General features: G+C 36.9%; 4 protein-coding genes and 1 non-coding gene across 5 annotated transcripts; 1 reads left to right on the plus strand and 4 right to left on the minus strand.

Annotated features, from left to right (window-relative positions):
- Nucleotides 1-730: 730 nt before the first annotated feature.
- On the minus strand, nt 731-6043 carry rnf141 (ring finger protein 141). Its single transcript, XM_059506646.1, has 6 exons — nt 5919-6043; nt 4787-4981; nt 2770-2878; nt 2432-2613; nt 2232-2339; nt 731-1481 (listed from the first exon to the last, which is right to left on the minus strand). Exons 2-6 carry the CDS (start codon nt 4918-4920, stop codon nt 1331-1333), a joined length of 684 nt encoding a protein of 227 aa, XP_059362629.1. The 5' UTR covers nt 4921-4981; nt 5919-6043; the 3' UTR covers nt 731-1330.
- Nucleotides 6044-6046: 3 nt separating this feature from the next.
- lyve1b (lymphatic vessel endothelial hyaluronic receptor 1b) lies at nt 6047-8230 on the minus strand. Its single transcript, XM_059506644.1, has 6 exons — nt 8078-8230; nt 7805-7970; nt 7333-7472; nt 6720-7142; nt 6551-6632; nt 6047-6473 (listed from the first exon to the last, which is right to left on the minus strand). The coding sequence occupies exons 1-6, from the start codon at nt 8157-8159 to the stop codon at nt 6296-6298; spliced, it is 1071 nt and encodes a 356-aa protein (XP_059362627.1). The 5' UTR covers nt 8160-8230; the 3' UTR covers nt 6047-6295.
- Nucleotides 8231-10723: 2493 nt separating this feature from the next.
- Nucleotides 10724-14943, plus strand: LOC132101818 (trichohyalin). The gene is made up of 9 exons (XM_059507036.1): nt 10724-10729; nt 10839-11126; nt 11817-11957; nt 12120-12320; nt 12420-12607; nt 12771-12984; nt 13658-13756; nt 13863-13930; nt 14002-14943. Exons 1-9 carry the CDS (start codon nt 10724-10726, stop codon nt 14162-14164), a joined length of 1368 nt encoding a protein of 455 aa, XP_059363019.1. The 3' UTR covers nt 14165-14943.
- Nucleotides 14426-22616, minus strand: eif4g2b (eukaryotic translation initiation factor 4, gamma 2b). The gene is made up of 22 exons (XM_059506647.1): nt 22431-22616; nt 21659-21767; nt 21263-21357; nt 20922-20987; nt 20719-20844; nt 20384-20486; nt 20025-20156; nt 19823-19889; nt 19573-19724; nt 19356-19466; nt 18649-18831; nt 18403-18541; nt 18159-18322; nt 17954-18064; nt 17519-17647; nt 17288-17392; nt 16972-17187; nt 16630-16888; nt 16334-16538; nt 16032-16240; nt 15784-15905; nt 14426-15673 (listed from the first exon to the last, which is right to left on the minus strand). Exons 3-22 carry the CDS (start codon nt 21271-21273, stop codon nt 15608-15610), a joined length of 2676 nt encoding a protein of 891 aa, XP_059362630.1. The 5' UTR covers nt 21274-21357; nt 21659-21767; nt 22431-22616; the 3' UTR covers nt 14426-15607.
- LOC132102022 (small nucleolar RNA SNORD97) lies at nt 17734-17910 on the minus strand. Its single transcript, XR_009423268.1, has one exon. It is a non-coding gene; the product is annotated as a small nucleolar RNA SNORD97 (small nucleolar RNA).
- Nucleotides 22617-25596: the final 2980 nt, after the last annotated feature.

Consider the following 25596-nt stretch of genomic DNA (forward strand, 5'->3'; position numbering starts at 1 on the left):
TTGAACTTACACATTTTGTACACCAACAGAGATAGTTAAGCTGATTTGTTTTGCTTTTGAAACATGCCTGAGTTCTATTGTTTTCAAAGTAAAATGAATAAAGAGGTGTCAAAAAGAGCCTTTCATGATGTGACTGTTAATATTCCAGATAAGTAGAAAAATTATTCTTCCACTGCAGCCCAGTGGAAGTATTGGGAACTGCTACAGCCTTCAAACCAGAACTAGCTATAACAAAATATTCAATTTACTTTATTATTTAAGATTTACACAAGAATAGAGAACACCGTACATCCCAGCTCAGTCCATATTTAAAAGAACTCTCCTTTGAAAGAACACTCACAAAAGAAAACAGCAACTGATGTCATCTTCTCCAATAAAATTACTACCATTCAGTCCAATCTCTATAAATCTGTGAATATTGCAGAAATTAACATTTTTTAAAACTAGATCTTGTTAAAAGTAGATCTTGATGAACTAAATTAAATCTTAATAAACTGCCACACAAATTTAGACTTTGATCTATACAACTCTTTATATTACAAGTGAATTCCCCTAAGCTCCCAGATTCACAGTCTCTCTTATACACACAAGTGCAGAATGAAAAGTCTGGGATTTCAAACCAGAAAAAAAAACATGAAAAAGTGACTAACCTCCACTGAAAGCGTCAGTGATGCCCTATAAAATAAAATAAAATAAAGCTTTCATTTGCAACTAAAGAAAACAAGAAAAATTAGCTCATTCTCAAATGTTAATCCATCATAATTATGTTCAGTAATGAATGTTATACCAGAGTCACGCCCTATAATTAACAATTGAACCAACTTACACATAGATAATGAGTTCATGTCAAACAGATCACTATAATTATTGTTAAGCCTAAGATTATAAATGCACATCAACTGTACAGTTAATGTTACTGAATCATGTGTGACTGAATTACAGCATCAATACTATGAAACTGTTGCACATGCTGATACTGTGACGGTATTCAGGTATTACAAGGCCTTTACGGAACAAATGCAATTAAGTGCAATTACTTCACAAACAAGATAAAACGGCAAGTGCATGAGGAAATTAAGTTTTACAGCTACATCTCATCTAGCATTTATCTACATACAGTTCACAGTCACGTCTATGGATTGGTCAGGTGTTATAATATGGTTAACCTAAAAATAGTTTATTAAAAATTCAAAAACTCAGCAGTATTGCTTTCAGTGAGCGACACTATATAGTGCAACAAATACCCACAGTCACACAATGAAATAACTGTTTAAAGAAGGTCATCTGTACTGGGGAGACAGGGAGTATGACAGTGGCTCAGTGCTTCATTTTAAGGTCGGTGTGGGTGCCCGGCTTCATCTGCTAGATTGAGAATGTACCCAGCTATATCTTCCTCCGTGGGAGCATCTGACATGACCCATGATTCATTAGCGGCAGTCACCTGAATCCGGCAGAGGGGGCAGTTTCGGCTCTGACCGCTCCTATATGAGGCACAGAGACATGATGGAGAAGGGTTTGTCATGGCTGATTAAAATTATTTATGGATTTTATAATTTTTTACGGTCATAATGTTGACCCAAACCTGTTTGACATTTTTTCTTCATACTTTCAGTAGGTCTAATTAAGGAAAAGAATCTTGAGATTCATGAGTTAAACTGAAATTGTATGGCTTTGTTCTGTACAGACATATTTTATTCAATTTATTTGTGTTTGTCTTAAAAGGTTTTACTTTTGGTTTGAAAAACTCTGCAAACCTTGGATTCAGTTCACAAATTTGAAAACTGAACTGGTCACAGTTCAGATTTCTGCTGCTGTGTTCCATGGAACAAAAGTAAGTTTGGAACAATATGAGAGTAAATTATGAAATATGTAATTATTTAGTTAAACTGATCCATTTAAGAGACAGTCAACCCCAAATTCACTCATCCTAATGTTGTTTGAAATCTGTATGACTGTCTTTCTTCTGCTGAACACAAGAGAAGATATTTTGAAGAATGCTGGTATCCAAATGTTGGTGAACAATTTTGGTTCCCCTTGACTTCCATTGTATTTTTGTCTATAAAATGATAGTCGATGGGAACGAACATCCCTCAAAATAGTTTCTTTTGTGTTTTACAGAAGAAAGTACAGGTTTGGTACAACTTGAGTGTGAGTAAATGATGACAAAATATTCATTATTTGGCTGATCATGTAATCCATTAATAAAGCATGATAATAAATCAGACTCTTACCACTTGTCAATGCACTTCTGACAGAAGTTGTGTGCACAGGGCAGAATAAGGTCTGCTTTCCCATCCATGCAGATACAGCATTCTTCCTCATCAGTCAACTGTTTCACCCTGTTAAGAGCAAATTTAGCTTCGTGAGACAATGAGTCATCTATTATGCATCATTACACCAGGTAAACTGAACAAATGCAGTATGTAAATACCTGCCCATCCACATGCTGACCTGGCAGGTGTCTTCTGATGACAGCGGTCCAGAGGATCCCTCTGCTGCAGCCTCTGAACAAAATACTTCAGCTGCCTGACTGGTGATGTCTTTGTAGAGCTGGATAAACTGGTACAGATTCATAATACGCGAGGCCTCCACCATTCCATCCTCCTTGTTAATCTACAATCACACAGAAAGAGCAGTAACAATTGCCATCCCACCCTAGACAAACATTAATCACACATTTCAAAATTTGCAGTACAGAGCAAATGACTATATTATTTAGACTGAAAATCATTCCACCTATAAATTCAGAGGTCTGTATATTAATCTCACCTTGGTACACACTATTCTCACAGCAACCTTCCATAACGCGGTTGCATCAGATCCTGGCTGAACTTCAAACAAAAGATGTTTCTTTTGGCCGGAGGCTAGTTTAGCAGTTCTGTGTACAAAAAAATTTAAGCATATTACCTATTAAATCACATCAGACTGGATAATGTGCATGTTTTCAAATTAAACTGCAAACTTTAAAACAAGCAGGAAATATAGTGAGCTTATTCTTACTTTTGCACCTTCATAAATGTAGTAATAATTTATATACATAATGTATTTTTATTATTTTTCTTAATTATTCATTTGTTTTAGTAGTATTATTATTAGTATTATTTTTAATTATACTGTTTAATTAATATTATGCAAATATTATTTAATTAACAAAACCATTGATTTAGGGTTTTAGAGTTCATTAAATTGCGTTGTCATTGTGACAAGTTGGTAAAATTCAGTATAACTTTACACAAAACAGGTTGAAAATAGATTATAATTGAAACGGTCTAACAATTATGAATAAGCCATTGCACAATCCCATTGTAATACCATTGTTAAACAAACAGCTGACAACTAAAAATTTTACATCCAAACCTTATGAACATTTTACTAACAATAAGATCATATTTAGATTTCCCTTGCAGGAAATTAAACAGTTTATGGTTAAGCATTACATTAAAGATGGGCATGAGGGAAACTGCATTATACATTTATTTTTTATATTTATTTTTTATATATGTCATTTAATATTATCGTCTTATAATTAATGCGCATCTCGTCAGTAAAGCCGGTTCTCTAATCAGCGGTAAATTCCATCAGGTGCATGATTTCACAGAGCAGCTGTTACTACACAGAACCATTGTTTATGGAATGATATTGCGGACATTATTCAAAGGCATTGCAAATTGTATTTGCAATTGCGTTTTCAATTTGTGGACGCATAAAATGTGACATAATCCAAACGCAAATGCAAATCGCGCATTACCGTTTTCATTTTCGATTAAGTGAACGCACAGTGTCTGCCAAATTTAAAATGGAAATGCAAAGTCCGTTTGCAATTGTGTTTTCCATATCTTAGGAGCTATGAGCCTGTCATATTTAAATAACAATATTAATTACCACATTTGCCTTTTTACTCTCTCTGCACTGTGCATGTAAACTGCCAAAACTCAAATGGAATCGCAATACCTTTTGCATTTGAATTTCCAACGTCTACATGGAAACCTGTCAATCAAGTGACAGGGGTGGGGCCATTTTATTGGGCGTGTTTGCATTGGGAAGTGACGATCGTACTAAAATGTACCATGTTTTTACTAGGGTAAATATGAGTTAACGATAGTGTTTATAATTAAGCCACAGTAGCCACAAATGTACAGTTGTCTGAGACGTTATGAAATGTTCTTTAATATCATGAACCATAAAATGTAGTCAGTTTTCTGCTATTGTTTATTTTCATAATAGGTAAACACAGGCCACAAGTTAAGACGGTCACAGATCTGTTCCATAATTGTTAACTGACTAGCTGCGCAAATCCACGTTCATTATCAGCGTTTATTTGCGCAGCTAGTCAGTTAACAATGGCTCTGTGTATTAAGTTAACAGCTGCTCTGTGAAATCATGCACCTGATGGAATTTACCGCTGATTAGAGAATCGGCTTTACTGACGAGATGCGCATTAATTATCGGACGATATTTATCGCGCACCCCTATTTCAGAGTAACTCTAAAAACATGCTGCAAACTGCTCTAGTGAATACTAACTAGCAATTTAAATTGTAAAGCAGCAAGCTCAAGGGCTGCGTGTGCAAAATGAACCAATCAGCCTGTGCCAAGTATAACACTGTGAATATCATCAGTTTGCATTAAAGACCCATTAGTCTACACCATCTAGATTTTCATGACAGAACTTGGCATTACTTTTAATATCATCAATAATATTATGGTTTTTATGGGACATCACATTCTAATCAAACTGCAGAAGGTTATCGTGTGACTTAAATTATTAATTCTAACACCTCACTTACACATCGTTGAGCTCTGCCACACGACCCAAGAACTCATCATAGGTGAGGTAGCCACTGTCACGCACTAGACCCACATGTTTGATCACTTTCTCAGGGAGTCTGGTCACTGCCTGGCCAGAAAGCTGCTGGCCCATCTTGGCTCCAGATGGAGGGCTTCTTCAAAACAACTCTAGACCTCATTCACTGCTGGAGGCTCTAGATAAGAGTGAATGTTGACATGACACATCATGCAGTGTGACGTGCTACACTTCATAAAAACTAAACTTTGAACAGCATTTTCTTTCACATGGAATTTTATGACCTCATGTTAATTGATAGCATACAATGAATATTGTGTCACTGTCACTGATCATATGAACTTGCTTGCTTAAATATAAGCTACTTAATCTATAAGATGCTTTGATTTGAATCATTCTCAAATCAAATTAATAACATGATCACATTTCAGAGAAATAATTTTTAACTTCTTAATTTAACCTTTCACTCACATTTTGCTGAAAACAAAATTTGTAATTGTAGAGAAATGGAAAATTAAACATGGATCCCACCGTCCATATATTTTACACTAAAATATTGATAAAATGAAATGTATGCCCATGTTATTAGTTAAGAGACGATGTGAACGTGATGTGCTTAAAAAAAAAAGTCATGGCCACAAATTAATCATATTAAAACTGCTGATATTAAAAGAATCTCCTCTCTGCTTATATATTAATTATTCATGCTACATCGGTCATTTTTCATATATATATCAATGAAGGTCTCATGTTGTTAGTGACATTAATCCCAAAACATTTATTCATAATAAATGTGCACCAATACTTTCGAAATGAACAGGTGTTTATTTATCTTCTTACCTAACTGTTACATTTTTGTTAACCAAAAATTACAAACTGTCTTTCAAAACACGTAACATCCAAGTAGACATCTGAACCATATAACGTTACATTTGTTTGAGAATGTGAAAAGGCGGTTTAAATACGATGTTGATATAAAACATTTACTGTTGCTACTAGTGTTAGCTTGGCTAGCCAAAACAATACATAAAGACCGTAACGGAAACACACCCAACACTTAGTATTGGCTACAGATGTACACGAAACAAGTGAGATTAAAATAAGTGACTACAAACCTGCTGAAATGTGTTTTATCCAGGCAAATATTCGAGATGAATGATGATAACAAGAAAACATTGACGCGGGTTGATGATGTCACGCTCAGTGGTAAAGTGTATTGAACCACCTTGATACTTACAAAAAAAAAAAAAAAAATTACCTTGATACTTACAGACAGCAAGTGATATATCTAAGGAATTTAAAGAGTACAAATTATTATCATTTAGCCTTATCATACAGCACTATTAAAAACGGAGTAGTATTTACATCCGTTATTGATATTTGAAAGTAAAATAATATTTGAAAATGAAATGAACAGCAAACTAAAAACAAAGTAGGCCTAACAATTGATTATTATTATTTTATTTTATTTTTTTCAAAAACGCAGTGTTTTTTAGGATGAGTCCGGGTTTTGTTCCATTTGAAATACGATGTTGCATATTCCTTTGTTGTTGTTTTTGTTGGTCTGTTTTGGCATACAATGCCTCTCACTTATTTGTTTCCACATCTCCGTTTCAATAATCTGTACTGGCCTCATTCTGGACCAGGATGGAAACCGTTGTCCTCTTTTACTAAAGCAAAGCACACTAGTCAGTGAAGAGTATGCATGTAACAACTGTTTTCTCATGACAATGAATTAAACACTTACATTTTGAGATACCAAGCTGCACCTGCCGCTGCCAGCAAGAACAGTAGCACGATGGAAATGACGACAAATGTTTTGGGAGTAGCTAAAATATAAAGAAGACAAAAGAGTGTGATAAAATGAATGTGAAAAGTTATTCAATTATTAATGAGGTGAAGTTTCAAAACCCAACCTTTAATTGATGATCTGTTATGTGTAGTGGTCTGGGACAATGCGGGCTGACCTGTTGGAGTTGAGCTATGCTGAAGAAGAAAATGAGTGGATGAATGAGAGGATGACGAGGGGGATGATGATGAGAATTTGCCTGAAGTTCTGGGAGATGAAAGAGACAGAGTGCTTGATGTTGCCTGGGAACTGTCACTGGTGCTAGAAAGACTAACTGTTGTAAATGTTGTAGAGGAAGTGTTGAAAGTAAAGGAAGTGGATGGGGTGGATGTGTAGGGAGGAAGGGATCTTGATGTGTAGGCAGGAGTAGAGGTTGACTTAATGGATGATGGATGGGTTGTTTTAGTGAAATAATGGTTGTTTGATGGTGTTCTTCCTCCTGTTGTAGATTGAGGCCTGCTTGATGTTGTTTCAAATGATCCATCAGAACCTGAGGTGCATTGTGAGAGACATTTTACTAATAATCCTAGTAGATTTATTTACTGATTTTAAGTTTACAATTACATGTTTGTTAAAAAAAAACAACAACAAAACTTCAAAAACTTAAACAACAAAAATTTCAAAACTGATTATTATGATGAAAGTATTTTCAGAAACATATTATGCATATAATGAATTACCTGCTGGCTTAAAACAGTAAACATCAAACGTTTTGCTGATGTTAGCTCTCCAAACAGAAATGCCTAACTGGTTTTGACCACATTTATCGCTTTTCTCGATTCGGGGAATAACAGCGATTTGCTCCTCAACCCAACCAAACCTGTGTGAAAACAAGATGTCTTCTAAGAGTGCAATCGCTTAGAAGAAACAGAACCTGCTGAGTTCAAATATAACTTCTAACCACCACACAAACTTCTATTCTACATCCACAAAATTAATTATACATTTGGGCATATAGGTTTTATTGTAGGTCTGTGTCCTGAGTCTGGTATTCTACTTTGAAATGATGTATATAAGGCATACAGGTTTTTAAATGTTATTTAAAAAGAATCATATTTCCTAAAAGAGCAGATCAATACAATATATTTACAATCATATTTTAAATTTGATTATAATGTCTGTCAAGTTGTCACTCATTAAACAGTGATTTACCTGCATGTCTGAAAGCCATTTTTGTTTGCCGTTTCCACTTCAGCCTTATTAGCAATTCTCATTTGAATAGCCTCACATGCTTCTTTGGCTGTGGTGGCATTAAAACTGTACACATTGTTCTTGGTTTGGACTAACAATACTCCAGAAATTCCATCATTTGTAGGGACTAAAAGCAACCAACAAAAGATGGTTTTAATAAAGTGCATAAGTTTACATTCACAAATTATTAAAAATTGCATTTAAATCAACAGAACAAGAAAGAGATAAACCTACCTTGGATTAGACTCACATCTACACAGAGTGTGCTTGTAAATAAGAAGAGCGGTAGACATAACTGTAACCAGACTTTAGTCATGACTGCAGAACATGCCACCAAACCTGTCCAGAAGTTTGAACACAATCATTCTGATGATGCTGCAGAAAGAGACCCAAGAAAATAGGAAACAGGAGGCTGGGGATGATCTGTAAGATGACCTTCCCAATGAGGGCATTTAAAGCAAGGGCAGAGGACAACTAAAAAACATTCACTTCCTCTGGTTGTGCACCAGTTATGTCAAATATCTGGGAACTCATTTGATATATCATGCACATATAGAAATTCTGGACAAGTTGGAAACATATCTGACTTCAATTCCATGTCTGAGTCACATTTAATGCAAGTTAAATTCATTGTAAATGCTGACTTAAAACATTTTTTGATGTCCTTGATGATTTGCTATCCAACTGAAAAAATATTTCCTCTCAATGTGTCCTTGGACAAGTGAAAATTTTATAAGCCTAATATGTAGCATCTGTGATGTTAGCAGCTTCTGCAGCTCATTCTTTCCAGTGTTGACTGTGATTCTGAAGGCTAAATAAACAGAGAGCCTCATTATCACATCACTTTCAAAGCAACCAGCCAAGCTGCATGCTATCGCGAGAAGTTCTGGGACTGTGAACAGTAAATTACATTCTGTGTTAGTGTACAGTGATGACTTATGCAGGCAGACATAGAAAGCATCTCCTCTGAATGAACCCACAAGGGAGGTGTAGAAAATTACAGGAAGTTACTCAAAGCATCCTGTACCATTTCTACAGATTCAAATAATTATCCAATCTCTAAATTCCTGACTAAGAACATAAACACAGCTTTCCCTGACTTTTCTGAGAGCACAGGAAATAAACCATGACAAAAGGATTTGACTGGGATTTTCCATATTATTCTTTTGACATTTTAAGAATTTAGTGTTCTCTGCTTGTTATATTACTAATTGAAGTCACGAAGAGTTCAAAATGTTCAGTCACATACAGTTGCTGTTATGCAGCTAATAGTTATAGTAAAATCACAAACAGAGCTTGCTGGGCCGGTGCAACTTGTTCTTATTTGTGCCGCTTCGCTCTGCTTGAATAATGCATTTACAATGGAGGGGTTTGAGTTTCCTTCCTCTGTAAAGTAAAGGGAATCAATCTTGTATACTATACTTGTAAAGGATCTGGTGTTATTGAGGTAGACTTTTACTATAGTTAGGATATAATTCAGAAGAATTCTGAATAATAATTGAAGTTTGCTATTTAAATGATCTTTTAGTGTGTTATTCACTTGTGAAATTGTGACAATGAGTGATTACAAAATAAATAACTATATGGATATGAAATATTGATTTGACTTGAATCTTATATTTTTATTGTCTTAAACTTACTCTTAACAAAGTCTGTTAAGAACCGTTCACACAGGACACATTTTGTGTTTAAAAATGTGAGAAGCAGGCCAGTCCTTTTTTCTAAACAGTTAGGCGTAACAGTCAAGCACGTCCCTCTAGCGCATGTTTACTTAGAGAAACTATGGAAAACCAGCACAGAGGAACGCAAAATCTCATTCTGTGTGAACGGCCCCTTAAGGGTTCAGTGCATGTTTACATAGAAAAACTAAATAAAAGCAGCACAGTTGAATGCAAAAGCTTGTTCTTTTTGAACAGCCCCTTACCCAATAAGCAACAGACGAAAACTGCAACGTTATTGCAGCTAGTAGGCTATTCTCTCTATACACAAAGAATGTAAGTTGCTTAAGGCCCCTGAACCACCAGGGTGCCCCCTTGCTCTCAAAGCTGATTTAATGATTAGTGTAGAGCGATTAATTGAATTTTGTTTGGTTTTTGATTTTGGCTCCCAATGATTATGAAAATGCAATGCAGCATTCTGTTCTTTTAAAGTGCTGCACTATTGCCCTTCCTACATAACAGTTTCTTTGGGAAAGAGATGCTGTTCCCTAGAAGGCTCTCTGTGCCCGCGATCCAAGACGGAGTGAAACATACAATGTTGGGCTTGTGGTTTGCACTTAATGGACAAATACACACAAAAATCAAAAGTCAGTCAGTTACCATGTCTAAAGTAAACATAAACAGTTGGGAAAGTAATCGAGTGTTTGTTAGTATATTAGATCTGTGCATTCGGTCTTAAAGTGTCTCTGTCATTTTCCCTGCTTTTCACTGAATAACTTAAGTAACTTTAACAAGAATCAACATGATGGGGGCCCCTGACAAATATTGCTTAAGGCCCCCAGAAGTCTAAGACCAGCACTGATTGCAATTATAATAATACTGAAATCCTCTGAAGTATTTTATTACTACAATCCATACCTGAGATGTGAGATGGGTTCAACATTTTGCTTGATGGATGATAAAATGGGGAATTTCCTACAGACTGTATGTAATGATCAGAATATCACAGACTCAGAAAATGTAAAAACCTAGTCAGTCTTCAGTTCTGGCATCATTACCAATATGGTGTTAACCCTAACCAGCTCATTTCAGGATGCTGAGAGGCTATGGTGGAATTAGTCAAGGATGAGATGAGCTGTGTTTGATCCCTTGTGGTAGCATAGAGTTTCTGCTCCCTGTGAGTTGGTATAACATTTCCTCATAAATTATTGAACTAGGCTGCATGTTGGTGAGTCTCCTTAGTTCCCATTCCATTCACGTCTACGGGGACTTTGGGTCTGCAGGAGGAAAACACATTTCACAACGGCTCAAAATTTAAAGTTTGCATTTGGTTTCAGTGTCCTTTCAGAGAGATGAACTTAAGGGCCTGCTCTCATGGAGAGCTCCAGGCTCTGACTTCACTAAGGACCCCTGCTTCAGACAGTAGTACTTTTAAGTCTCTTTCTCACAGCAGCAACAACATGAATGGCCGATTCGAAAGCATTGAAGAGCTTAAAGGAGTCTCTAAACCCACGCACCCTCCTCGAAGACCTGTACGTGCAGTCCGACCCATGAGTGCTCTGAGTGCCAGCGGCTCCTTCCTGCAGATCAACCACCTGCAGGGAGAACTAGTGAGGAAGAGGAAGGTAGGCGCTGACATGATGGAGAACATTAGTGCAATGTCCTGTTTGCACATTCAGAAGGGTGTATTTTACTAGATCACACACATTAATAGTTAATAGAATTCTGCATTTGTATTTGAGGTCTTTCTCAAATATTCTGACTTGTGCCTCGTGTGATTGACATGTACATGTGAAAAATAATTTGTATACAAGTCATTTTCAGTGAAAGTAAAAAAAAAAACAAGAAAGAAAAAAAATGAAACTAATACTTTTCCATATATATTTTGTCTTTTAGATTTTTTTCTTTTCAGATTAGTTAACCAGAAAAAACCCTGAAACTAAAAGTGCAACCATTTAAAAAAAATAAAATAATAATAAAAAACGTTTACTTGAAATAAAATAAATGGAAACTTTTGTTAAATGTAAAAAAAAAAAAACTACTAAAACTACTAAATATGACAAAAACAACAAAAATGACTAAAACTTACATTTTAAATGGGGAAAATACACAAATGCAAACTGATTCAAAATATTATGAACAAAAATTATAATAGTAAAATAAAATCTATCTATCTATCTAGATATAATTAAAAACATTATAAACTATGAGTATAAATTATATAATTTTCAACAAGCTGGGAAAGTTGGCAAATTTTTTAATATATATTTTGTGCCTTACTGGATGCATATTTCCACCGTATCTGTGTTGTTCAGGAATGTGATGACCTAAAGAAGGAGAACAAGTATCTGTCTAATGAAATTCACATGGAAAGGATCATGATGAGGACTGAGAGTGAGCTCACCATGAGAACCCTGCGCAATCTCAACCAGGAACTCCAGGCCCAAGTTAAAGAGGTGTGCATACACATCCGGAATCACAGTCAGTGTAGGAGAGCAGAACTGCTAATGCTAGTCGACACTGAAATACTAGTCAACTAGTCGAAATGGGTGTTTTTTAAAATAGTGTTTTTAATGTTAAATAAAAACATGTTTGACTCTTTCTTTTGTAATAATTAGTTGAAACAGAAGCTGCATCTCAGCCAGCAGAGGGCGACACTGTGCTCCAGGGCAGCTGAGGATGCTGATAGAGGACGAGCAGAGGCGGACAAGAGCAGGGCACTAGCGGAGGCTCGGGCAATAGACAGCAGGCAAGAGAAAGATCTCGCAGTAGCTGACAAAACACGGCTCAGTGAAGAACTACATCTTCTGAAAAAAGAGGTACAGATTCAACATCAAACACATAATGCAAAATAATGCAAATGCAGAATAATGATATATATGGCTCCACTTAATTTATTTGCATACTGTCATCCATAGCACAATGATGTCCAGCTACTTTTAGCACAAGCTGAAAAGAATTATTTTGAGACCAAGCTAAAACTAGACAGGGTGTCAGGAGAAAAGCAGGCTCTCCATGAGGAGAACAGAATGCTGGAGGGTGAGAGGAACACGTTACGACACAAACTGAAGGAGCTGACTGAGGAGAATGTGAAGATAATGGAAAAGTAAGCTCGAAAGCCTTCAGTAATGCCATCTGTCTTTGGTAATACAAGCATTGTGAATGGATCCTGGCGTGGCAGCATTCAGGCCATTATAATGCAATAAAAGCTAAATAGGAATAGTCTGGTTCATGATGCTGTCTGTCACTGTCATCCACTCTCTCTGTAGGGAGGTGAACTCCAGACGCAGAGCTCTGGTTGCTGAAGAGCAGAGAGAAAGGGCAAATAAAGCTCAGCAGGAAGCTGAGCAGGAAAGACATTTAACTGAGCGGGAGAGGGAAGATCGCACCAGGGAGTGTCTCAGCTGGAGAGAGAAACACCAGGTTCTGGCAGAAGTTATCAGAGCCCAGGAAGAACTTCAGTCTCTGAGACAGACCAAAGCAGTATGTCCCCCATTCCTTATGTGTCCATCTTGAATAAAGTGATAGATTTTTAGTATGCAAGGTTGCATACAATTGATCAAAAGTGACAGTAAAGACTATTTCTACTTCAAAAAATTGTTAGTTTTAACTTTCTATTTAGCAAAGAATTCAGATTTTTTTATTTTTTTCATTTTCCACTAAAATTTTAAGCAACATAACAAAATTTTTCTTGAGCATCTAATCAGCATATTAGAATGATTTCTGATGGACATGTGACAGTGAAAACTAGAGTAATGACTGCTTAAAATTCAGCTTTGCCACCATAGGAGTAAATTATATTTTAAAATAGGAATTAGACTGTAATAATATTTCACAATAATAAATTTTTTTAGTGTATTCTACGCTTGGTGAGCTTTTTTTTCCCCGAAAAAAATCTTTCCGAACCAAAATTCTGGGCAAAATTCTTAAACTTAACATTTTTGAACAGTCATGTATTACATTTTTTAAATGTAATATTCACAGGCATAATATTAAATAATAATAATATCAATGATAATGACAGAATAAAACCTACAGAACTAACCCTAAATTTTTTACAATATTTTCAAAATCTAACTATGACCTTGTGAAATGATTGTTTACATTTAGTTTCTGAATTGATGGCAAAATAACACATGCTTGCATCTTACTTCAGTGTCAAGCTAATATTAAGAGCTACTTCCTGTGTATGACTGAAAGCGACCAGAGGGTTAAGATCCTGAAAAATCAAGATGGCACACCAAGGAACTTCACGGTAATGTTTCTTGTCTGTAATTGCAATACATTATTAACAAAATAAACAAGTGTAAACACATCCGTTTTGTTACTATATAACACAGCATTAAATAACATGCACACAGGAAGGAGACCCGGTGTATATCTCCACACCTGACCTCAACAGTGAAGAATCCGAGAGAAGTTCAGGGAGGTATGTATTACTCATCAAAGGCTAATCTTTGATTAGTAAATAAGTTGACTTAATTTGTTTTATCTGTTCAGCAGGACAATGTTTAGGGTGGCTGCGCCTCGAGTTGGACGGGACACCGGCCCAGCACACTTCAGCGAGCTGTCACCAATGGCAGACTCCCATGAATCAGGATTTTCAAGGAGAAACAGGAAAGTGGAATATTTCTGGATCCCCACTGATGAGGAAAAAATGTAAAATGTCTAGTTTTAGATACATTGCCTAAACAAAATATTGCTTGTAAACAATTTGCTAAATCTCCTATTAGATTCAGTTAGCCCAAATTTAATTTTGTAAAGGTTTTAACCTTCAAAATATACTTTAAATGTTGTGCAAACAACCGAAACAGTACTGTTTGGTAAAATAGTTCCATCTTCACTTGAATAGATTTAGGAAAATGAAAGCCATGAAAGGTAAAATTCTCAGAACATTTCTTACAAAAAATGTAGACTAGAAAACTTTAGCTGATCAAGTTTTTCCTTTATTGTGAATTCAGCAATAGTGGTGATGAATACAGCACTAAGCAGCCTTACAATGACATGATCATAAGCCATTTCCTTTCTGACAACCGGATTGCAGTTAACATGTTGGCAAACGCAAGTGAAGAAGATTAACTTTGTCAAATACAGTTAAAACTCCTGTCAATAAAAGGTTGTCTGAGAACCCCTTATTGACAAGGGCAAAAGCCTTTCACCTCATTTTTTCTGGATTTTTCCCATTTTCTTTTACATTTAATAACCCATTAAAAGGCAGGTTAAAATAATCACTTCGATGTTTAAGATTGGAATAATTTGCAGCAGATCAGTGGGACCTGAAGGGCAACATTACTATTACCATTAAACAGAGAATACATTTCAGTTACCTTGTCAGAACACACTGCAGACAACATTAATAAAGTAAGATGGGGCAGCGAGGCGTTATTTTGACACTAGCTTGATCTCTGCATCTTTAATGGAAAGCACTTAAAACTACTGCTAGTTGTGATATGTATTAGGTAGTGTGTTGTGAAAAATCAAACTAAGCAGATGTTCTGGATCTTAATTCATGGCTAAAACTTTAGATATCAGAAGCCTGCACTAAATATCGCTTCTTCAGTAGGAGGTAGAAATGGAAACTGCTAACATGTTACAGTGATTACAGTTTTACGGATCTTTAAATCATGCACAAGGGGTGAAGGATATTGCAACCGACCCAGAATAACACTAATAAAAGCGTCAACATCTTAACCTACAAAGGCCATTCAACCAGGATCTCATGATTCATTTTAAACAATCCCCAAGACAGGCCGTAAACATATCATTGGTTCTATAGAACAACAGTTTCACTTCCACTGAGACACTGAAAGGTTTTCTGTCCGGTGTCATGTGAAACCAAAACAAACACGTAAGGAAGATTTGGCTACCACTTTTTCTACTGAAAAAGCGTAGTGGTTCTGAAACTAAAGCCTGACATTGGTTATGATGCAAGAAAACACATTAGAGACGTTATGATAATGGTATTACTATGTCTTTCATTTAATTAATGAGCCTAGCAGCAGTGTACTGTAACTGGCTGAGTGTGAGCTACTGCAAATAATGCAGGAGGCCAAAGAGAAGTCATGTAGCAGGAAATTAATGTGTACTAGAAGACTATTCTGGTTCATCAGTCAGCTTCTTCCTCGGACTCCTCTTCCTCAGCCGTCTCAAGCCAAGTCAGCCACTGGTTCACCTGAAAAAAAAAAAAAAAAGGATTTAAACACCTGTAAAGTACATACTTGTACTCAAAAGGGTAAAAACCTTCCCATTCGAGAACACAGAGTTTACAGTGGTTAAACTTACCTGAAATAAAGCTTTTCCTTTTCCAGGAAATTCCTGGGAAATGTCTTCTTTCCATGCAAGGAAACATTCCTCCTCAATGATCTCCATGTCATAAAAGTGGACAAAGTAGCGAAGCAACATGCCTAAATTACAAAAATAAATAAATAAAATAAAACCTAGAGCCTCAATTCAAGTAAAAAAAAAAGTTAGTTTAATTGATTCAGAAAATCGCAACAGGCACAGCAGGTTATAAAAAGTAGTTTCTGTACCTTTTGGGAAAGCGTTGGCATTGCAGTGCACCTGCAGGGCATACAGGGCACTGACCTGAAGATCAGTGTGATTATGGAGGAACTTCTGCAAGACTGGCTTGAAGAAGAGTAGCAGTTGCTTCTCCTGGTCCAGCTGCTCTTTAGAAGGGGAGGCCAGTTGCTCATCACCTTCGTTCACACCAAGCTCAGCAAAGATATACTGCAAAAAGCTGTTAAACGGAAAACCAATAATGACAAATTATATAAATCTCAGTCTCACATTTCTCCATTTATGAAAGTAATGCACATTCAATGGGCTGTACCTGGTCACAAGTATGTTGATGAAGCCCTTGTCGGTGTGAAGTTTGGGAGAAATGTTGTCTTTGATCCACTTGTAGATGGCCTGAGGGGAGGGGTCTGCCTTGATTTGCTTTAGCAGTTCCTTCTCCAGTTTCAACAAGGGGAAAAGGAAATTTAAACCTTTCCCCTCAAGAATCTCCAGCATGCGGTCCTTATTCTGGTCAATTTCTGAGAAACAAAAATCTCTAGTTTAATAAGTCCTATTTAATAGCAAAATATCGACAGAAAACCATGAGTTGTGTGTAGGAAGACGACATACCAGGAAGCATCTTCTGCATGTTGACCTTGCTCTGCTGGAAGAGATCTGTGAGCCACTCACGGTCCTTGAGCTTGGAAGCTTGCTGGAGGCATAGCAAGAAAAGAGGAAAGTGGTTGCCATTCTCCAGTGGATGAGCCAGTTCTGCCACACTGACCAACTCCGCAATGATGGCCCGTGCTGCAAACTGCGCCAAGTATGACTTTACCAGAGGAATGTCCACCTCAATCTTAGGGCACTGATCTAAGACATTCAGCAGAGCCTGATGACAAAAATAATTATGGAAATTAGATGAAAAACCAAATATTTGACTGCTTAAGGGGGAAAAAAAGCAAGGTAACTTGCCTGCATGAAGTTTTCCCCAGTGATGAAGCCCTCAGTACGCAGCGTATGGATAAGAGTGCTAGCCTGTTCCCGGTCTTCATCAGTCCTCTCCAGAGAACACAAGATGATCTTACTCAGCATCTCTGGCAGAAAGTGTTTGGGAGCTCTCATCTCTTTCACACCATTGACAGCTTCCTCCATGTTCTTACTGTTCAGATATTCAGCCACAATGTTCTCCTGTTGTAAAAAAATTCACTAAACTATTAGAAAAACTCTTAACAGCCGATGAGGTGAATGCTTTGAACACAAAAGGGTAGTGCAACAAACAGACACGCACAGTCATTTTCAGCAGTTCCTCCTTAGCAGGTGCTGGTTTCTTAGTAGTCTTCTGAGGTTTCTCCTGGATCAGAGGTGGGTTGGTTTTCAGACCAAGTTGTGGAGGCTATAAAGAGCACATGGACTTAAGATTTTTTTTTTCAATGCAAAGTCGTTCCATTGAATTTAAACCAATTGACATGCGATATTAACCCCAACTAAAGAGTTCAGCAAAGCGGAGAGAATTTTCTACCTGTCCAAGGGGTGGAGTCTGTGTCCGTGGAGGCTGAGCACTGGGAGGAATCATGGTGGGAATCTGGGGCTGCAGTTTTGGCACTTGGTTTTTATTCATGAGGAACGACTGAGCAGGTCTAAGGCTGATCTGTAAGCATGGATCAAGGGAAAACATACAGAACATTATTAGGCTAGTTACAAAGATTAAAATTCTTGATACTATTTTGACAATTCAAACCCTCATATCTCATAATCGCAGTCAGCGGACTGGCTGGCAGTTTAAGAGTGAGGGACAGAAGAGAAGCATGAGGAGGAGAGAAAGAACAGGAAGAATCAAAGAACAGAAAGTATGAAAACTGCCATCCAGTGGAGTCCCTCAGAATAACGCGTCTTTTTATAATCACAGGGCGGAAGATGTTTTGGTTTTACTCGGCACTTAGTGTCTCTGGTTTACCTCGTCTGCATTGAGCTGCCCCTTCTTGAATCGTGGAGGCATGTCCTTAGATTGAGCTTGCTGCTGGTTTGAATGGTTCTGGTTTTGGTTGTGAAAATGCTGATTCTGTCCCTAGGAATAAATAGATGTTTAGTATAATCTCATAATAATAATGTTTTATTATTATTATTATTGCTGAAAGAGCTGCTAAAACATTTATGCTCACCTGGTTAGACTTGATGAAAGGCTTCATACCCAGGTCAAACTGTGACTGTGGTTGGGAAGCCATGTGTCCACTGTGGCCATTGAAAAGCGGGTTTGTACGATGACGTCCAAGGGTAGGGGAAAATCTGTCCTGGATCACACCTGGACCAGTCCCTATGCCACTACCTGCAAAAATAGATACAGTTAAGATGAAGACGTGGCACATTTCTCAACAAACAAATACAATTGAAAGGGGATAAACTCACCTGGCATCTGACCAAACATGTCAGCCAATCCCCCGAGAGTTTCTCTATCCAGTTTCATCCTGTTTGGCATGAAAGGGCCTTCTAGGAAGAAGTCCATTCGCATTCCCTGATTCATGGGTGGAATGAAAACACCCAAATCCTTCAGATAGGGAAAGATAAAGACTTGTAATATTGTTTTTGTAACTTCACACTTTTGCAACATGACATTTTTTGTAAAAGGAAAAAGAAAAACCTGTGCTGACTCACCTTCACTGCATCTTGACGAATCTGGTTAATCGTCTTTGGTCCGTTGTCAATGAAAGCTTTGCGAGGAACCCAATTGTTCTCTCTCAGCTCCACGGTGTCCTGCAGTAGGAAACGAATCCTTGCAGGCAAATCCTTGTTGTTCATTAAGGATCGCATACGGCCAAAGTACTGATCCATTAAAGACTGTGGGAAAGGATAAAATGGATGAGAGGTCATGCCCACAAATTACACTTGCGTAACTTAATGGCTGCTTCATCCACTTAAAACTGCTCCACAAGAAAGAAAAAAAAAAGTTTCATCTCAGTCTAAGAACTGTTTGGTTCACAACAGAAAGACTTAAAAGGCACTATGGGTACTTTCCAAAAAGCCATCATGATATTATTAGTCTTTCACATCTGGTTCTTACAAATACAAAGCCAATTTCTAGCAAATTTACCAATTTTAGACACAAGGTGAAATAAAGTACATAATTCAAGGATCAATTTCAGAAAGAACACAAGCTGCAGACAATTGCCTCATGGCTGAAACTCATCCCTTACAATCCCACAAAACCACAAATAAACTCAACTTATAAATGTGCACTACACTCATATTCCTTGGAAAAAAAAACTAATTTGTACTTTAAACTTATGGTTACTGGTAACAAGATCATTAAAAATAAACATGATTGACGAATTGGTGTTTAAATATTTATCCATCAATGGTACCTTGGCTTTTTCATGGTCGAGTCTGGGCCCCACAGTCCTCATTATCTGACAGAGACACTCCAGATCCTCTCCCATGTCCTTGAGCTGGACCCTCTTCTTTTTCTCCAAAAGCTACAGATAGTGTAGAGTGCATCTCATCAAAATCACTGAGCCATCACTAACCAAAACACATAATGGAGTGGAACTAATATACTGAAATATTGAGTGGGATACTCACTGTTTTGATGCACTTATGAAGGATAGATTCATGGATGAGGTCAAGTTTCCCGAGTTCTCCAATGAATTTGATATTGCCAAGCATCTTGATTTTGGCAATGGCACGCTGCTCCTCCTCCTCAGAGGTGAGAGGGTTGTCTTGTTTGTCGTAGACTAAATGAATAGAGAGTTGAATGATAAAAACCTGCAACACAGCACAATCCTTGCAATAAAAAAAAACACCTAGGATGTTGGGGGAGGGAGTGACTCACTTTCAACATTTTTGGTGCGGTTTTCAAATTCATCTTGAAGCTTGGAAATTAGAAGTCTTCTGAAAGTCTGCAGGTAAATACACAGTACGGTGCACTATTAGAGAAAGGAAGCTACAGGGGAAATTAATTTGGTAGCCTATGATTTATCTGGGAATTAATACATGTAGCTCTTTCAGATTCAACAACCCATTCAGCAACTCACTGTGCTCTGCTTTTGCGATGACTGGATTTCAGGTGTTGGACCATCAAAGTTTGGTGCATCCTCTGCCAAACGCAGACATAGCTGAGCATAGAGTGAGCTGTATTTGGGCTCTTCTAGGGCTTTGTCAACGATCTACAGGACAGATGACAGAATGGGTATGTTACCTTAGTAATTCTGTAATGTATTTTTTTTAATGATTAGCATTATGCACTTTTCAAAAACATTGTGTATTTTATTTTTTTTAAATGTACTTTTTGGTCATTCTACATAATGTCTTCCCAGTTTCTTACATTGATACAGTTCAATCAAATTCAGAATGAAACCTGGTGAAAATTTTAAACAGCCAGTAACCATCTTACCAGCAAGATGATTCCTTTGAGGACAAGTTTAGAGTCTACGCCCACATTGAGAAGCTCAAGGCATAGCTTGTCAAACTTTTCAGGGGTCAGTTTATTAAGTATGCTACAAGAGAGAAGCAAGAGCAAAGAATAAACATCTTGAAACAGTTAAAACAAAGAACACTGTACACCACATGTAATTTGTGCTTATCTGAGCTTGAGCGCGTCAGCTGACCCAACCACAAAAACATGCTCACAAGGCTCAGGGCACAATGAACAAAAGAGCTCAAAAACAGAGGCTTCTTTAAACTCAATCTCTGTTGAAGTGAATATTCATTCTCCTTAAGGACACTCACCCTCTCACTTTCCTAAATAATGCATCGTGATGTTCTTTGTCATTGGAGGAGTTGACATCTCGTCTAGTGCTTCGTGAAGGAACCCATCTCTGAACGCTAGGCCCTGGGGTTTTCCCCAGGTACTCGCTGAAAGGAAACAAAGCGATCAGAGTCTCCAAAGCGTATTACAAATCTGGACTGTTCTTGACTTTAACAAACCATACCTGTTACCGACAGTCTTGGGAAAGTGCTGAGATGCACCCCTACCTCCTCCTCCGCCCGAAGAAGCACTAGAATTAAAAAAGCAATACTAGATTAGACCACTTCAGAAAACCACTCGCACGGCAACCACAAGACAATACATAACAGGAGTTGTGGAAACCATTTTAAAAAGCAAAGCAGCAGAAAAAGAAATTGGTGGACCAGTTAATACACCTTAAGACTTTTTACTTTAACGTGGCAAGTACTCCAATATCTGAGTGGCTCCATTTTAAGACACCCATCAAAAAGAGTCCCCCATCTCGATCAATTTTCAATCTTCAAAAAATTCAGGCAAATGCTTTACCCCTCGGTCATGAGTTAAGTTAAATCGACTGAACTGTCCACTTGCTCAAGGTGACTGGTGTGGCGTCAACGCAGATGATCGGGTCTAAAACGCAACTGAACCAGCGTGCAATAGAGAGAAATGCCAGTCAATATACAATGTTTATAGTGTTTCATCTGAGAGTAAGCCTATACATAGACAATCTTGACTGTCATGAAAAGCTTCAACATTGGTAAAATCCCATTTAAATTGGGTGCCTCAAAATGAAGCCTTTTGCTGAATAAACAATGATGTATACATAGGCAATTTGTCATTATATTTTAGGGTACATCTAAGCTATGTTTCTTATTTTGATGGATAACAAGTTAAGAAAAACTGGTAGCCAAATCCTGGCCAAAGTGTGATCTTTGATCTCACCTGAAACGAGAAGCACCCCCTTCTGCAATCACACTCTCCACTTTGGCGGCTTGACAACAAAGAATTTTCAAAAAAATAATAATCAAAGGGAGGGGTGGGGAAATCCGAACTGTATTAAAGAGAAAAAAAGAAAACAAGGAAAGAAAGTCAAGGAACCATGAGAAAACACAAGGGCCATGATCGGAAATGGCTGCGTATCACACATACTGGAGTTACAAGTCTGATCAGATTTAACGATTTCCTCTTCCTCTAAAGATGAAAAACTAGGCCTGCATCAGAGATTGAATGTGATCAAAAATTGTTTATATCACGAATATATTTGGTCGGAATCTAATTATTTATCTTCTTTCATAACAAAAGAGGCCAAACCCTTGCACAATAACGAGGCTAACAAAGAAAAACGGGCAAACATCGTCTTTCGGTTTTCATTTTTTCGGAAAGGCTGAAAGACGACCAAAACACCTAACGTTGTTAACAATAACGCAAAGAGACATGGCTCAACATTTCCACTAATATTATAGCTTCTGCGTAATAGCAAACATGCATATTGTGTTTGGTCATGTAATATTTTCCACGCTTCGGGATACAGAAAGAAGCCAAAATAGACATATTAATCTATCCAACGACTGATACGTATATCAATATTTTATAAAAACAGCAATTAAAGGAGAAACACTCTCAGGTGTTTGTTCTATAACGACGCCATTTTCTGCATTCACACTCGTAACAGCAGCCATTTTATCTTACGTTAAATAATAATAAATAACCCTACCTTTACTAAGGCAACCTCAGTTTTGTTTTTGGCTTTGTCCTTCTAAAAGAGAAATAAAGGATGGATATAAAAATATATATGTTTTAGAGAGTTTTGAGACGGTAACCGGTCAGACACGATTGCAGCTCACTGTGGGTGAGAAATGTTGTGCGCGAGCCTCCTCCTGGCTGACTGCTTGACGTCACACAGGAACTTGATTTGTATTTGTCAGGACTTTTCGTTGGCAGTAATTTTCCGTTATTATGAGAAGGACCACATTGGCTACGGATATTTTGAAATTGTCTCTTACAATTGTATTTATTTATTTCAAATCTGTAGTTCTAACTTTAGAATCATAAATTTGACGATAAACAAAACGGTTGATCATAAAAAAAGATTATACCTGGACAATGACGCTGCATCCATGCAAAGTCCTTTTTTTCTATGGTCTTCGATCCAATGCAACCAGTCAGTATGGATAGTGTAGTTCTTTACTGATACGATTGTATTTTAAAATATTATATAAATGTAGGCTATTTTGTACTCTATAAGTTTATTTTTTGATTTCCTCTGATGAACTTTGAAAATAAATAATTCTACGCTAGTCATTTAGGTAATTTTTGTTTTTGCAAATCTGGAGCACAAAATGAATGAAATGATAATGAATTATATATACAGTACAGACCAAAAGTTTGGACACACCTTCTCATTCAAAGAGTTTTCTTTATTTTCATGACTATGAAAATTGTAGAGTCACACTGAAGGCATCAAGGGCTATTTGACCAAGAAGGAGAGTGATGGGGTGCTGCACCAGATGACCTGGCCTCCACAGTCACTGGACCTGAACCCAATCGAGATGGTTTAGGGGTGAGCTGGACCGCAGACAGAAGGCAAAAGGGCCAACAAGTGCTAAACATCTCTCAGGGAACTCCTTCAAGACTGTTGGAAGACCATTTCAGGTGACTACCTCTTGAAGCTCATCAAGAGAATGCCAAGAGTGTGCAAAGCAGTAATCAAAAGGTGGCTACTTTGAAGAACCTAGAATATGACATATTTTCAGTTGTTTCACACTTTTTTTGTTATGTATATAATTCCATATATAATTCCACATGTGTTAATTCATAATGAGAAGGTGTGTCCAAACTTTTGGTCTGTACTATATATATATATATATATATATATATATATATATATATATATATATAGAAAAGAAAAGAAAAAGAAAGAAAGTGAAGTGACATTCAGCCAAGTATGGTGACCCATACTCAGAATTTGTGCTCTGCATTTAACCCATCCGAAATGCACACACACAGAGCAGTGAACACACACACACACACTGTGAGCACACACCCAGAGCAGTGGGCAGCCATTTATGCTGCGGCGCCCGGGGAGCAGTTGGGGGTTCGATGCCTTGCTCAAGGGCACCTAAGTCGTGGTATTGAAGGTGGAGAGAGAACTGTACATGCACTCCCCCCACCCACAATTCCTGCCGGCCCGGGACTCGAACTCACAACCTTTCGATTGGGAGTCCGACTCTCTAACCATTAGGCCACGACTTCCCTTCCCTTAATATATATATATTCCCTTAATATATATATATATATATATATATATATATATATATATATATATATATATATATATATATATATATATATATATATATATATATATATATATATATATATATATATATATATATATATATATATATATATATATATATATATATATATATATATATATATATATATATATATATATATATATATATAGTTCTTTTAGAGGACCTGTTTGAATTACTTGAACTGATTTAATCTGATACAAATTAGATTCAACTTTATTGTCATTATGCAGAGTACAAGTACAGAGCTAATGAAATGCAGTTAGCATCTAAACAGAAGTGCACGAATATAGTGTTTTATATACATATAAGTGCAGAGTAAGAGAAACTATGATTTACAGAATTTACAGTGGAGTTGTACATTATTAAGCAGAGTATGTACAGAATATAAATAAGAATACCATGTAGGGAATATATGTACAAATATGATGAGTCTAATAGTTTTGCATAGTTCCATTTTAGTGCTGTTGATATTTTGTGAAGTTGTTGTCACAGAGCAAAGTGCAATGTTTCCTGAGGCTGCCACTAAAATGATGAAAGGTTCATGTTGAAATCTTCTGACAATTTGGTATTCTGCAAAATATTAGTAAATTAGGAAGTTGCTTGTATGCCTTAGAAACACAGCAGGTTTAAATTAATCTACGTCATTACAGATTTCCAGTTTCTTCCAGACCAGCGCAGTGAGAGACAGGGTGACTGAAGCATGAGTTAACACATCAGGCTATTTTCTCCTCTCACTATTCAGAAACAGCTACAACATACTGCATTATAGGAATTAACGGCAGTTTTTTTTAAGCTAACCATAAGTGGTTTTTAAGTTACATGACAACTTTCAAGACAAGAATACGAGTGTAGAATAAACTCCTCCAATGACAAGTGAGGAAGAATTTGACATTAATAACTGTGAAAATGGAATGGAATTGAATGACTTTTGACTGCAGATGAGAGAAAAGGGAACTGGATAATGAAGGGTTGAGCAGGTGAGTGTATTCAATTCAAGACAGATTTGTCTCTAAAGAGAGAACAATGTCAGCAGCATCAAGCAAATGAGGGAAGCTTACATCAAAAAGTGTTACAGAAAACCTGAAGATAAGAAACAGTGGACCAAGTGTGTCTGATGTGCGCTTAGACAGAATTGCACACAGGCTTGTTATGGGCAACAAAGGGAAGTGCAAACCCTGGCAGTGATAGAATAGTTGGATCAAGGGCAGCAATTAGGCTTTATCTTTGCATCACATAAAAAGGAACTGTCTCTCGGAGTTAAGCAAGATGTGGGTGGGACTAATAACATACAGAGTATAATTTCTTTAGGAAATATTAAACGAAAAGGGGAATCATATATAGTTTTCCCTTCATGTTATAATTTGTAAATTCATTGCAGATAATAAAATACAGTAGAGATATGTACCTTTTATTAAATTATGCAAAGTTTTTCAAATATCCATAACCTCACAATTAAATTATCTTTTGTATGTTTCTGAATAAAAATTAAAAGAAAAAGAAAGAGAGACAAATGTAGGTCAAATCAAAGTATTTTAGGACAAAATTAATTATTTGCAAATC

This window comes from Carassius carassius, chromosome 23 (genome assembly GCF_963082965.1).
Source record: "Carassius carassius chromosome 23, fCarCar2.1, whole genome shotgun sequence".
NCBI lineage: Eukaryota > Metazoa > Chordata > Actinopteri > Cypriniformes > Cyprinidae > Carassius > Carassius carassius.

Bases quoted from the DNA above. Each gene is read 5' to 3' on its own strand.
- rnf141 (XM_059506646.1), bottom strand. From the start codon at position 4,920: ATGGGCCAGCAGCTTTCTGGCCAGGCAGTGACCAGACTCCCTGAGAAA. The intron at 2,879-4,786 runs GTAAGTGAGGTG...TTTTGTACACAG, and splicing joins GTGGCAGAGCTCAACGATGT to AACTGCTAAACTAGCCTCCG. The intron at 2,340-2,431 runs GTATTTACATAC...TGCTCTTAACAG, and splicing joins GTCAGCATGTGGATGGGCAG to GGTGAAACAGTTGACTGATG.
- lyve1b (XM_059506644.1), bottom strand. From the start codon at position 8,159: ATGACTAAAGTCTGGTTACAGTTATGTCTACCGCTCTTCTTATTTACA. The intron at 6,633-6,719 runs GTTGGGTTTTGA...TTTATATTTTAG, and splicing joins TAACAGATCATCAATTAAAG to CTACTCCCAAAACATTTGTC. The intron at 6,474-6,550 runs GTAAGTGTTTAA...GCTTTGCTTTAG, and splicing joins GCAGCTTGGTATCTCAAAAT to TAAAAGAGGACAACGGTTTC.
- LOC132101818 (XM_059507036.1), top strand. The intron at 11,127-11,816 runs GTAGGCGCTGAC...TGTGTTGTTCAG, and splicing joins AACTAGTGAGGAAGAGGAAG to GAATGTGATGACCTAAAGAA. The intron at 12,321-12,419 runs GTACAGATTCAA...TGTCATCCATAG, and splicing joins TACATCTTCTGAAAAAAGAG to CACAATGATGTCCAGCTACT.
- eif4g2b (XM_059506647.1), bottom strand. The intron at 17,648-17,953 runs GTAAACCAGAGA...CCATGCTTACAG, and splicing joins GGCAGCTCAATGCAGACGAG to ATCAGCCTTAGACCTGCTCA. The intron at 16,241-16,333 runs GTACAGCCCATT...TCCGTTTAACAG, and splicing joins ATCAACATACTTGTGACCAG to CTTTTTGCAGTATATCTTTG.